General features: G+C 39.6%; 1 protein-coding gene across 1 annotated transcript in view; it reads right to left on the bottom strand.

Annotated features, from left to right (window-relative positions):
* LOC143475438 (uncharacterized) overlaps nucleotides 1-15746 on the bottom strand; it is a 104679-nt gene that overhangs the window by 21541 nt on the left and 67392 nt on the right. Inside the window, exons 29-41 of the mRNA XM_076973295.1 lie at nucleotides 14399-14572; nucleotides 13884-14042; nucleotides 13416-13598; nucleotides 12040-12213; nucleotides 11256-11432; nucleotides 10676-10846; nucleotides 10047-10223; nucleotides 7005-7175; nucleotides 6697-6870; nucleotides 2922-3080; nucleotides 2441-2623; nucleotides 925-1098; nucleotides 114-290 (exon numbers count right to left, since the gene is read on the bottom strand). Of these exons, the coding sequence (XP_076829410.1) occupies nucleotides 114-290; nucleotides 925-1098; nucleotides 2441-2623; nucleotides 2922-3080; nucleotides 6697-6870; nucleotides 7005-7175; nucleotides 10047-10223; nucleotides 10676-10846; nucleotides 11256-11432; nucleotides 12040-12213; nucleotides 13416-13598; nucleotides 13884-14042; nucleotides 14399-14572 (2253 nt within the window). The remainder of the gene's footprint in view (nucleotides 1-113; nucleotides 291-924; nucleotides 1099-2440; nucleotides 2624-2921; nucleotides 3081-6696; nucleotides 6871-7004; nucleotides 7176-10046; nucleotides 10224-10675; nucleotides 10847-11255; nucleotides 11433-12039; nucleotides 12214-13415; nucleotides 13599-13883; nucleotides 14043-14398; nucleotides 14573-15746) is intronic.

The following is a 15746-nucleotide window of genomic DNA, read 5'->3' as shown; positions in this document are numbered from 1 at the left end:
CACATTTACATATCATTTAGCGGCTTTACTCTATTTGCTCAATACTGAACCATTTAAAACACAATCACAAACGTGTAAACAATACAATCACAAATGTGTGTAAACTTCTTCACCTCAGTTTCTCCAGTTTGTATTTTTTATCTTTTTGTAAATCAGTGAGTTTCTTCACTCCTGAGTCTCCAGGGTCGTTTCCTCTTAGATCCAGCTCTGTCAGGTGTGATGAGGGGTTTGATTTCAGAGCTGAAGACAGAGCTTCATATCCTTCCTCCTTTATACTGCAGTCTATTAATCTATCGATAAAAAAGATAAAATTTTGAATCTAAAACATCTGGCTACTTTTCCCCACTGTTCCTCTGTAGACAATGTCTAGAGTTAGGGTTGGGTGTCGGGTAGATGTCACGGGAGGCCAGTCCCAGCACACAGGGCTTTGCCTCAGCCCAGTTTACATCTTGGTTTCCTGTCTGTTTCTGCCATGTGGATACGATCCTGGTTTGTAACATTCCTCCACCACCCTCACCTCAGTCGCTCTCTCTCCTTCCACCACATGTGTGGAAGTTCAGGGTAGTTTATTGTTGATGAACAAGTGAGTATATATGGATTCATACTGCAGATTCTGAATCACCTGAATTACTACTGATATGCTCAATCCAGTGTTCTGCATTTTATCATGACATGATGACTACAATTTAACATAATCTCTGTCAGTTCAAAAACAGAGTGATGGACCTTTCAATGTCCTCATACAAATTACATACAGTGGTCACTCATTTAACTACATATGTTCATGTTAGATTCAATGTAATTATGAATAATTCATACCTAATTCAATCACCAATTAATATGTATTTATACTAATAACAGAATAATAAACCCAGAGTTTATAAGTGTTCTTATATTTACTGTTTCTTGCAGAGGACAATTTACCTCAGAATCTGCAGTTTACAGCTTGTCTTCACCAGCCCTGTACAGAGCTCTCTCACACCAAAATCCTGCAGGTTGTTGTTTCTGAGGTCCAGTTCTTTCAGATTGCAGGATTCTGAACTGAGAACTTTAGCAAAATCTGAACAGCTCTCTGCTGTCAGGTCATCATCATTTATCCTGAAAACAAAATGACACGAATGACACATGACATTTATTTTAATGCACCCCCAAAGTTTTTTGAAGTTTGTTTTATAGAATGAATTAATTTGTAAACAGGCAGATTACAAATCCCTTCATTAGAGTAATAAAAACACACAGGGGAATAGTAATCACTGTTCTATATGAAGTTGTAACATTCCAAACAGGCAGACATGATGCAAATGCAGGTTGGAAGTGAATTTATTAAATAAACAAGACAGGTAATGAAAACCAGGCTAAGGGGAACACAAGACTAAGGGGCACAAACACAGATACAGCAACACAGTAAGACACTAACAAACACGTAGCACTAAGTATGATAACTACAAACACTACGAACAACGAGGTAAACGCTAATGGAACAGGACGAACACAGAGGGCTAGCACAATCCACATAACACGGGCAACATGAATAAACGGACACAAGAACAAGCAGACTAAATACACATGGGAGCCGGATTGTAAATCAGCAAGGGAAACAGAATGAGACATGAATTCACTTGAACACACAAGGTAACTGAAAAGGATGGACAACTATAAGACACACACACGAGGACTAACCAGATTTCAGGCGGGGAGAATAAATGGGGGAAACGCGAGAGCAGAAAACAGAACCAACAAAGAACAACTTACAGACAATGACCGACGAGGGAACTGGACACGCGGGGCATTTAAACACAGACTAAGAGGAATGAAACAAGATACGGCTGGGAACGATAAAGGGGCAGAGACACAAGGTACAGGGGCGTGACAGACAGAGGAAAACCCAAGGGAATGAAGAAACAAGGCGGGGCTAGGGTGAACGACACAAGACGGGGCGGAGGGAGGAGCTATACGTGACAGCAGTACTTCTCCTTTGAGAAACACTATGATAAACAATTATAGATTTTGGTCATCTGCACGTGTGGATATTCATCTTTAGGTCTGACAGTAAAGCATCAGACCTATTTAATCATGTATTGGCTAATCTTGCGCACTTCAGTTTATAATCCAAAGATAAATATGACAATCCAACTGCCTACAAGTTTAATCTCCTCTCGTGACGATCTTTTGATACTCACTGTACCCATCTGGCATGACAAAATCATGATATAACAAAGCTAAAAAAAAAAGACAGATTTTTGTAACAAACGGTGTCCGTTTGAAATGATTAAATACTAAACTCCCTATCATCTTATCAGGCTCTGTCTGCCACATTTAAACTAGAAAGTGGATGCAATTAATTATTTGAAACCACTAACATTATGGTGATAACACACACGCGCACACACCAATTCGATATTAAGACGATATGAAATCTATTATTAGTAAAAATACTGACTGAAGTTTTTCCAGTGTGCAGTTTGAGTCCTGTAGTAAAACACAGAGCTGCTTCACTCTGGAATCTCCAGACAGTCCTGCTGTGATCCTGTCCAGTTTCATCTCTCTCAGCAGTAAGGGGTTTGAACCCAGAGATTGAGACAGAGAAACACACGCTTCCTCTGCAGCAGGACTCTTCAACAGTCTGTAGAGAGAGAGGAGAACAATTTAGTTTAAATAACATTATTCCTCTGTTCAGCTCATAGAAATGCCCAGCAATAAACATTCCTCCCACTGATTGGTTAGCTATGACCTTACTGTTGACTGCTTATATTAAAACTCTGTTGCCAAATACTTTATTAAGACCATTAATACATTCACAATAGGAGTTCTACAACGTGGTTAACATAGTAAACATAGTAATAAATGTCAATCTTCAGTAAGGATTGGTGAATTAAAGGTAATTCAGAGATATTTACTGAGGCCAGTCCTGGATTTCTCACCTTAGTTTCAGTTTTGGTAAACCAGAGAGATTCTTCACTCCCCATTCTGCAGGGTGATTCCCTCTGAGATCCAGTTCTGTCAGGTGTGATGAGGGGTTTGATGTCAGAGCTGAATACAGAGATATATACCCTTTCTCTTTTAAACTGCAGTCTGAAAGCCTGGAGGAAGGAGAGAATATAATTATATAGTAATAATGAGAGTCATTCAGTGTTACAGTGGCACATTCCTGCTGAAAGAGTAATAAAACCTTTAAAGTTATGAGAGTAATGGGCCAAACTATTACCAACATTACAGTAAGTTCTGAAAGGATTAACAGATAAACCATAAACATCAGACTTATGGTTAGGGCTCTGGAACATAAACACCCAGATTTTATGACAAACTAGGAGACCATCAGCTTTGTCCATGTTAAATGTAAGAAAAAATTGTTTATCCAGTTATTACAGATTGTGATGAGATTACAATAATGCAAATGTGAGTCAAAGTCAAGACATGAAAGCAAGACATGTAGAAAAGTGACAGGATGAAATAAACAGAGTGAAACAGAGCTGTGGAGTACAGACTGATGGGTCAGAAACATTCAACAAACATCAACAACCAGCTACTACGGGCAATAAGGGACTTTATACAGAAGTAAACAAGAAGGTGAATTAGACACAGGACACAACACGGCTGTGAGGACATGTGAGAGTTAGAGACACAGGGACACAACACGGGTGTGAGGACATGTGAAGGTTAGGGTTAGGGACACAACACGGGTGTGAGGACATGTGAAGGTTAGGGACACAGGGGGACAACATGGGTGTGAGGTCATATGTGGGTTAGGGACACAGGGGGACAACACGGGTGTGAGGACATGTGAGAGTTAGGGACACAGGGGGACAACACGGGTGTGAGGACATGTGAGAGTTAGGGACACGGGGACAACACGGGTGTGAGGTCATGTGTGGGTTAGAGACACAGGGGGACAACACGGGTGTGAGGTCATGTGTGGGTTAGGGACACAAGGGGACAACACGGGTGTGAGGACATGTGAGGGTTAGGGACACAGAAACACAGGACACACACTGACACAAAATAAGTCACGTGGTGGTCCACAACATGATCGTGGGAGTTAAGGAGCATGAACCAGGCAGGATGTGAGAGAGCTGTGATTGAGATCATACTCATGTAGATTTGTAAGTAATCAATGAAAGAAAAACTGAGACCATGATGGTGGATTAAATAGTCATGACAAAGTATAAAATATAATATAGCCGCAAGCGGCGATTGGCGGGTTCACACACAAAAGGTCCTTTAGACCTAAAAGTGAAAAGAAGCTGTTTGGGGTTGGCCAGTGTGTGCTCTACAGATAGTGTGTGATGACATCTGCTTGTGTCAGAAAGGGAGACACAGAAATAGCACATCTGGCTAGGGCTGCATCTATGTGAACAGTATAGGAAGGCCTGCACTTGTCTATACATGATTGGGCCTGTATATTACTGACAGAGAGAGATTGAGGGAGCCAGAGACTATGCTTTGTTAATTCACTCTTTACACACCTAGCATGCCTAACATGACTCCCCGTGTATTCAAAGTATGAATGTAGTCTGCAAAGCCTGGCATAACATGACTGACATGACTGGCATGACTGGAATGACATCACTGCCATGACGAACAAAATTAACATGACTGATATGACTGACATAACTGGCATGACTGTAATGATTTGATGATTTGACTGACATGACTGATATGACTGGACTGAAATGACTGATATGACTGGACTGAAATGATTGGCATGACATGACTTACATGACTGACATGACTGATGTAACTGACATGACTGGCATGTCTGATATGACTGACATCACTGGCATGACTGACATATACTATACATAATACTATAGATATGCATACAAACTATACATACATTTAGGTAGAAGTGTGTGTGTGTGTATGTGGTAGTGTATGTACTCAAACTATGACAAGATATACTAATACATACATACATAAGTATACATAGAAACTATACATACATGTAGGTATAAAGGTGTGTGTGTGTGTGTGTTTGTGTGAGAGAGAGACAAAAAAGAAGCCAAATATCAGTTTGTATGAGCATGTGTTAGTCACTGAGATATGGGTGGGTATGGCTAGGGAAGTGTCATTGTGAATGCTATAGGAAGGCCTGCTTGCGCCTGTATGTGTGTGTGCCTGGTTAATAGACACAGAGAGATCTAGGTAGCCAGAGCAATGTTTACTTAGGGCACAGAGATGGGAGGGGGAATGTGGGTGAGAGTGTGAGAGAGACTGAGAGTGTGAGTTTCAGCTTGCGTGCGTGTGAGAAGGAGAAGGTGACAGAGGGACTTTACATGCATTTTTATGCATTGTATATAATACTGCACTGTAGAGCCATACGATAACCGATTTAGATGAAACTTGACAAATTTGTTCATTAAAATATGAAAGAGCTTCAAGAATATGAATATTATATGTATCGATGCTGTCCATTAAAAAAATATTTAGCAGGTATAAGTGTCCTAAAATCTTTGGATTGTTTTTTGATTTCACACTCTGTAGAGTATTATAAGACTTTGCTTGACATGATAGTATGAAAATCCTAGGAGGAGTATGAAAAGTGATGATTTCAAACTATTATTAACTGTAAATAAACTGCATTTTTTAATAGGACATGTAATGGGAAAGTTGTTCGCACTACTGCAAGGAATCAAAAGAGTCCAATTGCATGTTCCCAAGTGGAATTATGTAGGGGATATACTTGCTTTTTTTGCAATAGCGCCCCATCAACACCCGGCTGGATTATGTCATAGGGGGCGTGCACTTGTCCACACCCAAGAAGTTTCGTGCAGATCGACCAATGGTAAGCCTGTCAAACGCGTGCCGATCACTGATTGGCCGATTACGTCAGCCATTTTGGAAGTATGGCGTGTCTGCTTTAGGACCTGGTTCCCAGAGGCCCATAGATGATGTTTGCCAAGTTTCATGTGGATCGGCCAATCTGAGTGTATGGGGCAAATTTTTGCATGTTATAGCGCCCCCTAGCAGGTGAGGTATGGCAACCTCTGCGAGCTGCCCCAGACCCTCACAGGGAAGCTGTCTGTGAAGTGCCATCTCATTACATGCAAGTTTTCTTCAGTTAGAGCTCCATATGCGCAAAATTTAATATTGAATTTACGCCCTGGTCGAATCTGGTCCTTGGATTTAACTAAACCTTTTTGCCAAGTTTGGGGTTTCTAGGCATTACGGTCTAGGCTGCACAATACGTTTTAGGTCAAAAAATGGGACAAAGAATAATAATAAGAAGAAAGAAAAATCCTAACAATTACATTAGGGTTCCCACACTATGTGTGTGAACCCTAATAAAGAGAAGACACAGAGCCCTGGGAGACACCATGTGTAACGCAGGAGTACCGGGAGGTACTCACTGCGTATAGTAATAGAATGAAAGGTGGACCCAAGTGCCGTTTAACAGCACAACAGCGTTTGTAAGAACAGAACGCGAGTGCGAGAGTTAAAACATGAAACACAACCCAATAGAATAAACGAAAGCAACGCGGATAACTCAACGCGTGAAAAATAAACAAAAGAAAGTCGTGGAAGCACGGTAAAACAATAAACAAAACTTAACTACTGTTTATCAGCTGTTAAATTATAGCAGAAATATCAGGTGGAGTTTACATTATTAATTCCTCAAGAAATACCATCTTGCAACAAAGGAAGTTAGTAAAACCATCAGATCTCACAATTACCGTTATTTCAGGAGAATTTACTTACTTCAGTGTTTCTAGTTTGCAGAGGGGATTCTTCAGTAGATTAGAGATCTCCTTCACTCCAACATCTCCTATCTGATTCCCACTCAGGTCCAGCTCTTTTAGTTGTGAGAGGTTTGAACACAGAGCTGATCCCAGATCAGCACAACCTTTCTCTGTAAAACTGCTGTTGCTCAGACTGAAAAGAAAACATTCATTAAGTCTTCAACAACAGAGCATTCATACAAAGTTTCTGCTAACAGACAAAAGTCAAAACTGTAATTAAAAAGTCTCTGATCCTTCACTAGAAAGCACTAAAGTACAAATACACACATGAGTTTCACTGGTCTGCAGTGTGGATCCTCCAGTAGAGCAGAGAGCTGCTTCACTCCTGAGTCTCCCTGTATTTTCCCACTCAGGTCCATCTCTCTCAGCAGTAAGGGGTTTGAACCTAGAGCTTCAGTCAGAGAAGCACAGAACTTCTCTGCAGCAGGACTCAACAGTCTGTGTTAAGGGAAAAAATATACATTTTAAAGCTGATGTAAATGAATTTTAAGAGCACACAGTCCCTGAGAAGATAAATTAACTGACAATAATGTTCTCAATAAAATGTTCTCTTGAAAAGTGTGTTTAACTCTGGATCTAAAACTTCAAATCTACATCTGGGCAGATCTGAGATCTTCTGGCAGTTTGATCCAACTAAAAATTTAAAGACGCAAAATATGATGAATTAATCACATGTTTATTGTAAAATAATAAAATATAAGATTGATAAAAAAAATAAAATAAAACTGGAAATAAAAATTATGTTGCTTAAATGAGTATCACAGTTCCACAGGAACTGAAATAACAGTCCTAGCCTGAGCCAAAAGCACCAAATATGTTTAGCTGGTGATGGTCAATATTATGATTGGTACATGTTTACTTTACGAATGCCAGACTGCACTACTGTCACGCTTAGCTCCGCCCCCTCCTGTCCACCACACCTTTTTGTGTATAGTCCTGCCTTTATTTTTCCATTTCAGCTGTTTCAGGTTTGTTTCTCATTATCGTTTGGTATTTAGTTCCTGGTTCTCTGAGTTCTGATTGTTGGTTATTGTCTGTTATTCTGGTCATAAGTTCGCTAAGGTCAATTTTTATTCCTTTGTATGTCCTGGTCTGTGCTCTATTGTCTGTATCGTATAGTTAAATGCCTTTTACGTATTAGCACTCTTATCGGTTAATCTTGTCTTCCTGTCCTTGGTATGTTCATACCTGTAAAGTTTTTTATTTTAAAATAAGGGAAAATTTCTGCTGGTTGCTGCGATCATTCCCAGCAGCACAACCAACATCCAGGACACCTTATATTTTACACGAAGTCTTCACTTTTGTGGTAGGAACACCTTCTCTCTCATTACATTCATCCATCTCTGATGTAGGTACCATGCTAAACCAGCAGGTGGCAGTACTACTGGCAACACATTGAACAAGCTTGCTTGGATGGAAGTAAGGGTGTGTCTACAGTTCAGGTGTTTAAATACCCTGAACAGCCATCCATTTCTCTCTCTCTGGTTTGACCGACACATAGGTTAGACCTATTAAAGAGAGGCTCCGTCATTTCTCTCTCTCCGGTTTTGTTTGAGAGCACGCGAACTTTGCTACGACTAACAGCAAACAGCTGAAAGTCGTATTACTTCATTAACGAGCCCGAGTTACAGTGTAATCTAACCAGCAACCGATCAACGTTACCGCGACAACAGATTCACCGAACTACTTCAATCAAGCTTGTTAACGCGGCCACACGGATTGAAACTCCCTGCTGTTAAACCGTGAACGAGACTCTCATTCCTGGACCTCAGAAGGACGATTCCCAGCACACCTGGACGACATCGCTGTTTATCAACGAGGAGCCTGTGGTGGAAATTCCCTCCTAATTCGGGGAGGACGACGACACTACCCAAAACCCTCAACACGTGAGACTCTTACCGCTGGGCATAGTTTATCAAAGGGCATAGTTACTTGAACTGTAGAGTTAACCAAGTTTTCTGTTAATACATTCTGAATGTGTTTAACTTTATTTTCATAATCTTCATCAAGATTTGTATATACAAAGTTATCTTTGCTGTGCATGCCACCATCTTTTATTTATCTGATTAATGGACAACTTGTAGTCTTCCCCATTCTCAGACACACCACATTAATTTTTAGTTATTAAGTCAGCTCCATTACTCTTTGTTCTGACCACGTTGGAATAAACCAGCTGAGCTCATTAACATACAGTCGCGCTGCTCTACTGTTTAAAGTCGGCGCCATTTTAGTTGCTTTGTTCTCTATAGGAGAACTGAGATTACAACTCCGCCTCCTCACACGCGCACAAGCGCGTGCACACATTACTCTCCTCCCCTTTTTACACACACACACAAAATACCCAGTCTTCACTGTAAATATACTGATCCTTGTTGATGCTGTTTGTTTTAGAATAGTTGATTTTAAATAAATGTATCATTTATTTTCACCAAATTGTCTGTGTTGATGTCATTCAAAAGTGGTTGTTGCCAAAACCTCCAAAGAATTCATAGTTAAATCCTTCAGATACCAAACCATTAATTACCCTTAGTTAATAACTAAATGTTATGGTTCTGGTATAATTAGAATATGAGACTGATTCTAAATTAATGAGACTGATTATTAATTAAGGTAAAACAAATTATATCTACTTTTAAAGGATTAGTAGGTGAAACCCCTACACTGATTAGTTTTGCGGGTTTGTTGTTCCTGCTGTCGGCACTAATCTCATGAGAACTGACACTCGGGCTACTGCAGGGTGACATTCTCGTGAGACTAGCGACATAATTCATTTTGGAAGCACTTGAATGCTTTTTAAAAATTATTATATTATAATACGGGACATTTATGGGAAAATATTAATACGAGAGGACGATGGGAAAGAGGGATAAATTACGGTAGTTTAACGGCCAAAACGGGAGACTTGACAGGGATGTATGTTCCTTGGTTTAGGTTACTGATATGTTCCTTCCCCTACACTTGTATATAGTAGTCTAGTTTTGTTACTATTGTTATGGTCTGTTTTGTATCGCTTGTTTGCTTTAGTCCCTGCTGTGTTATACCCATGCTGTGTTTTATATTAATACTCCTTTTCTTATAAACCTATTTTCTTTCATAGTCACAGTTGTCTTTCGTATTCTTTCATTCATGCTTGATTGGGAATCGTCTCAGTATGCCCCATAAGTCACATACCCTCCGTATGCCTACGGTTCACATAGAGGAGACCAGCTCTGTTGAGGTTCATACCAGCCTTTTATTGCACGTGTGTCCACCTCCGACTCTTGCAGCATTACAACTACAATCTTCATATCTATTCAGAAGTGTGCCCACCTCAGTTTCTTCAGTTTACAGTTTGGATCCTCTAGTATCTCAGTGAGTTTCTTCACTCCTGAGTCTCCAGGGTCGTTTCCTCTCAGATCCAGATCTGTCAGGTGTGATGAGGGGTTTGATTTCAGAGCTGAAGCCAGAGCTTCATATCCTTCCTCCTTTATACTGCAGTCTGAAAGTCTGAGTAACAAACAAAAAGTCAGTTATTTTAAGTTACTGTATTAAACAGCATTTCACATACATCAATAATGAAACAGAATGTCAACAGCTTCATCATTTTACAGAGCTCTGTTCCACCTGTTGTGGACTTGTGTAAACAAACATATCCAGGAATAAATCAACTCTGTTTAACGCTTCAGTGAAATGATAAACATACTAGTTGTGCCAGATACTAACATTTGTTTCATGAGAAAAAAATCCACCTACACTTCCTTAGGAAACCAAACTTTCAATATTCTTCAATATATACTTGATCAAAGCAGTGCTAGTTTTTTACCCATTTCATTGAAATCTCGACAACAGAAATATCTTTCAATGATAAATATGCAAGATGTCATGAGCTGATGTCCAATGTGTGATGATATCACTGTACCAGAAAAACAGTCTATGATTGTTTTAATTAGATTTCTTACGTGAGTTTTTGCAGTCTGAAGTGTGAATCCTGCAGTAGAGCACATATCTTCTCTATTCTGAGGTCTTTTGATTTAAATTTACTCAGGTCCAGCTCTCTACGTAGTAAGGGGTTTGAACCCAGAGCTTTAGTCAGAGAAGCACAGGCTTCCTCTGCAGCAGGACTCAACAGTCTGTAGAGAGAGAGGGACATGCAGTTATGATAAATGTTCAGTATAATGGAGTAAGGAGAGTGTTACTGTTATCACTGTAAAGCACAAACGCTTTATAGTCACTCAAGCACGGGACATCGCGTAAACACACATTAAACAGACGAACAACACGAGCACTGTGTGATGATGAGATGAGCCACAGGTGAGAACGGTGAACACATATAAACCCACACTCACGGACATACGTATATGGTCATAACTAGACACAGACAACACAAACACACGCCCAAAGGGAGGGGTCAGGGGCTATACAGTCACACATTTACATATCATTTAGCGGCTTTACTCTATTCGCTCAATACTGAACCATTTAAAACTCAATGACAAACGTGTAAACAATACAATCACAAATGTGTGTAAACTTCTTCACCTCAGTTTCTCCAGTTTGTATTTTTTATCTTTTTGTAAATCAGTGAGTTTCTTCACTCCTGAGTCTCCAGGGTCGTTTCCTCTCAGATCCAGCTCTGTCACGTGTGATGAGGGGTTTGATTTCAGAGCTGAAGCCAGAGCAGTATATCCTTCCTCTGTTACATTGCAGTCTAATAATCTATCAATAAAAAAGATCAAATTTAGAATCTAAAACATCTGGCTTCTTTTCCCCACTGTTCCTCTGTAGACCCTGTTTAGGGTTGGGGTTGGGTGTCGGGTAGCTGCCTCAGCCCAGTTTACATCTTGGTTTCCTGTCTGTTTCTGCCATGTGGATACGATCCTGGTTTGTAACATTCCTCCACCACCCTCACCTCAGTCTCCCTCTCTCCTTCCACCACATGTGTGGAAGTTCAGGGTAGTTTATTGTTGATGTACAAGTGAGTATATATGGATTCATACTGCAGATTCTGAATCACCTGAATTACTACTGATATGCTCAATCCAGTGTTCTGCATTTTATCATGACATGATGACTGTAATTTAACATCATCTCTGTCAGTTCAAAAACAGAGTGATGGACCTTTCAATGTCCTCATACAAATTACATACAGTGGTCACTCATTTAACTACATATGTTCATGTTAGATTTAATGTAATTATGAATAATTCACACGCAATTCAATCACCAATTAATATGTATTTATACTAATAACAGAATAATAAACCCAGAGTTTATAAGTGTTCTTATATTTACTGTATGAAGTTCCTTTCAGAGGACAATTTACCTCAGAATCTGCAGTTTACAGCTTGTCTTCACCAGCCCTGTACAGAGCTCTCTCACACCAAAATCCTGCAGGTTGTTGTTTCTGAGGTCCAGTTCTTTCAGATTGCAGGATTCTGAACTGAGAACTTTAGCAAAATCTGAACAGCTCTCTGCTGTCAGGTCATCATCATTTATCCTGAAAACAAAATGACACGAATGACACATGACATTTATTTTAACGCACCCCCAAAGTTTTTTAGAATGCTGACTGAATTAATTTGTAAACAGATTACAAATCCCTTCATTAGAGTAATAAAAACACACAGGGGAATAGTAATCACTGTTCTATATGCAGTTGTAACTGTCCAAATGGGCAGGCGTGACGCAAATGCAGGTTGGAAGTGAATTAATTAAATAACCAAGACAGGTAATGAAAACCAGGCTAAGGGGAACACACAAGACTAAGGGGCACAAACACAATACAGCAACACAGTAAGACACTAACTAACACGTAGCACTAAGTATGATGACAACTACAAACACTACGAACAACGAGGTAAATGCGAGAGCAACAGAACCAAGAAAGAACAACTGACAGACAATGACCGACGAGGGAACTGGACACGCGGGGCATTTAAACACAGACTAAGGGGGAATGAAACAAGACACAGCTGGGAACGATAAAGGGGCAGAGACACAAGGTAAAGGGGCGTGACAGACAGAGGAAAACCCAAGGGAATTAAGAAACAAGGCGGGGCTAGGGTGAACGACACAAGACGGGGCGGAGGGAGGACCTGTACATGACAGCAGTACTTCTCCTTTGAGAAACACTATGATAAACAATTATAATTTTTGGTCATCTGTGTGTGTGGATATTCATCTTTAGGTCTGACAGTAAAGCATCAGACCTATTTAATCATGTCTTGGCTAACCATGTGCACTTCAGTTTATAATCCAAAGATAAATATGACTCAATCTAACTGCCTACAATTTTCATCTCCTCTCGTGACGATCTTTTGATACTCACTGTACCCATCTGGCATGACAAAATCATGATATAACAAAGCTAAAAAAAGACTGATTTTTGTAACAAACTAACCAGACACAAAGAAGGGGCGTGGCAAACACACAACAAACTAATTTATGTATGTATATACATTTACCAAAGGCAGAATTTCCATTTGAAATTATTAAATACTAAACTCCCTATCATCTTATCGGGCTCAATCTGCCACATTTAAACTAGGAAGTGGATGCAATTAATTATTTGAAGCCACTAACATTATGGTGATCACACACACACACACACACACACACACACACACACACACACACACACACACACAAATTCATCAATTCTGAGATGATATGAACTCTATTATTAGTAAAATTACTGACTGAAGTTTTTCCAGTGTGCAGTTTGAGTCCTGTAGTAAAACACAGAGCTGCTTCACTCTGGAATCTCCAGACAGTCCTGCTGTGATCCTGTCCAGTTTCATCTCTCTCAGCAGTAAGGGGTTTGTACCCAGAGATTCAGTCAGAGAAACACACGCTTCCTCTGCAGCAGGACTCTTCAACAGTCTGTAGAGAGAGAGGAGAACAATTTAGTTTAAATAACATTATTCCTCTGTTCAGCTAAAATGCCCAGCAATAAACATTCCTCACACTGATTGGTTAGCTATGACCTTACTGTTGACTGCTTATATTAAAACTCTGTTACCAAATACTTTATTAAGACCATTAATACATTCACAATAGTAGTTCTACAATGTGGTAAACATAGTAATAAATGTCAATCTTCAGTAAGGATTGGTGAATTAAAGGAAGTTCAGAGATATTTACTGAGGCCAGTTCTGGATTTCTCACCTTAGTTTCAGTTTTGGTACATCAGAGAGCATCTTCACTCCCCATTCTGCAGGGTGATTCCCTCTGAGATCCAGTTCTGTCAGGTGTGATGAGGGGTTTGATGTCAGAGCTGAATACAGAGATATATACCCTTTCTCTCTCACACAGCAGTCTGTAAGCCTGGAGGAAGGAGAGAATATAATTAGAATAGCAATTATTAGTCATTCAACGTTACTGATGAAAGAGTAATAAGAAATGAAGAAATACATTATACATTTCGGTTTAGTATTGTAAGAAGTAGACCAGGCCAGAGCAACACAAATGATGCCTACATCATTAAATACAGCTTCTGAGTAACAGCTTCTGTCTTGGCATAGCACCATAAACTGGACTACTGTATTATCAGCCATTTAATATGTGCAGAAATAACAGGTGGAGTTTACATTATTAATTCATCAGTAAATACCTTCCTGCAACAAATGAAGATAGTAAAACCATTAGAACTCACAACTACTGAGAACATTTAATTTACTTACTTCAGTTTTTCCAGAGTGCAGAGGGATTTCTTCAGTAGTTCAGCAATATGATTTATTCCTGCATCTCCTATCTGATTCCCATTCAGGTTCATCTCTATCAGGTGTGAGGGGTTTGAACACAGAGCTGATCCCAGATCAGCACAACCTCTCTCTGTAATACTGCAGCTACTCAGACTGCAAGCACAGACATGACAACACTCAGGTGAAGTATTCAGTAGTTAATCTAGAAATAGAGATGCTAACAGACAAAAGTCAGGCTGTTCTTGACTCTGTATAAACACCTCAAATGTAACCAGTCTTTCCACTACATTGGCAACGGACGAAAAACCTGATTTTGGCCAGTTGGTAATTATTAGTATGTAGGGATCAGATGATAATAGGGTTAGATCATCTGTCTGTTGACACAGTAGCAGAGACTTGACTTTATCTCTGTGGTACAGACTAAATTTATGCAATCTAAATTCAATAAATTTCAATTTACACTTGAATTAATTTGAAATACTTCAGAATGACTTCATTTAAATTCTAGAATTAAGCAAGTAATTGTCTTACTTTTTAAAATTATTTAACCTTTAAACACTAGTTATCCAAATACACGTTACTGACCAGGGGCCTGTGTTAAGAATCTGTGATGTGTCAACAGAGACTTATAGAATGTGATCACTGGTTTCTGCCTCTATTGAAGCATTTCACTAAGAGCTCACACAACACACTGCACAGTCATCAGTGTCATGGCACAGATTATCATCAGTAATCACTCCATTAACCTTTGAAATCATATCTTGTTTTGCACTGACCCACAAATATCCAACAACAAGATGCACAATGCTGAGAGGAGAGAGATTTAATAAAGGGCAATCCAAAAACATTGGTCATATAATCAGTTCAGGGTCAGATAAGACAAAGAGTCAACCATGTCAGGGCTCCAGAGTCACCCCTCCTGTCACCACAGGAGGAGACTCGTGAGCCAGCGCTCGCTTATGAACAAAGTATAGTGCTGATTTCACTGATGGATATGCTATATCTCATTTCCAGTTTTTGACTGTTTGGTAATTGTATGGGATTTTACCACAGACAACACAAGAAACCCTGTGCCATAAATAGACTCTGTTGGGCTCTCAGCATGCGGCTGGGAGTACACTGTAATTTTAACACTCTAAATTTGGTAATTTCAAAAGATCTCAACATATCAGCCTTTGTGAAGCATATAGTTTTATCATTTGTTTTCCAAATAGTTAAATAGTTGAGCCCATTAAATACAGCTTCTGAGTAACAGCTTCTGTCTTGGCATAGCACCATAACTGGACTACTGTATTATCAGCCATTTAATATGTGCAGAAATAACAGG

This window comes from Brachyhypopomus gauderio, chromosome 14 (genome assembly GCF_052324685.1).
Source record: "Brachyhypopomus gauderio isolate BG-103 chromosome 14, BGAUD_0.2, whole genome shotgun sequence".
NCBI lineage: Eukaryota > Metazoa > Chordata > Actinopteri > Gymnotiformes > Hypopomidae > Brachyhypopomus > Brachyhypopomus gauderio.
Note: the sequence above shows the minus strand (reverse complement) of the source record. Positions and strands in the feature narration are given on the sequence as shown.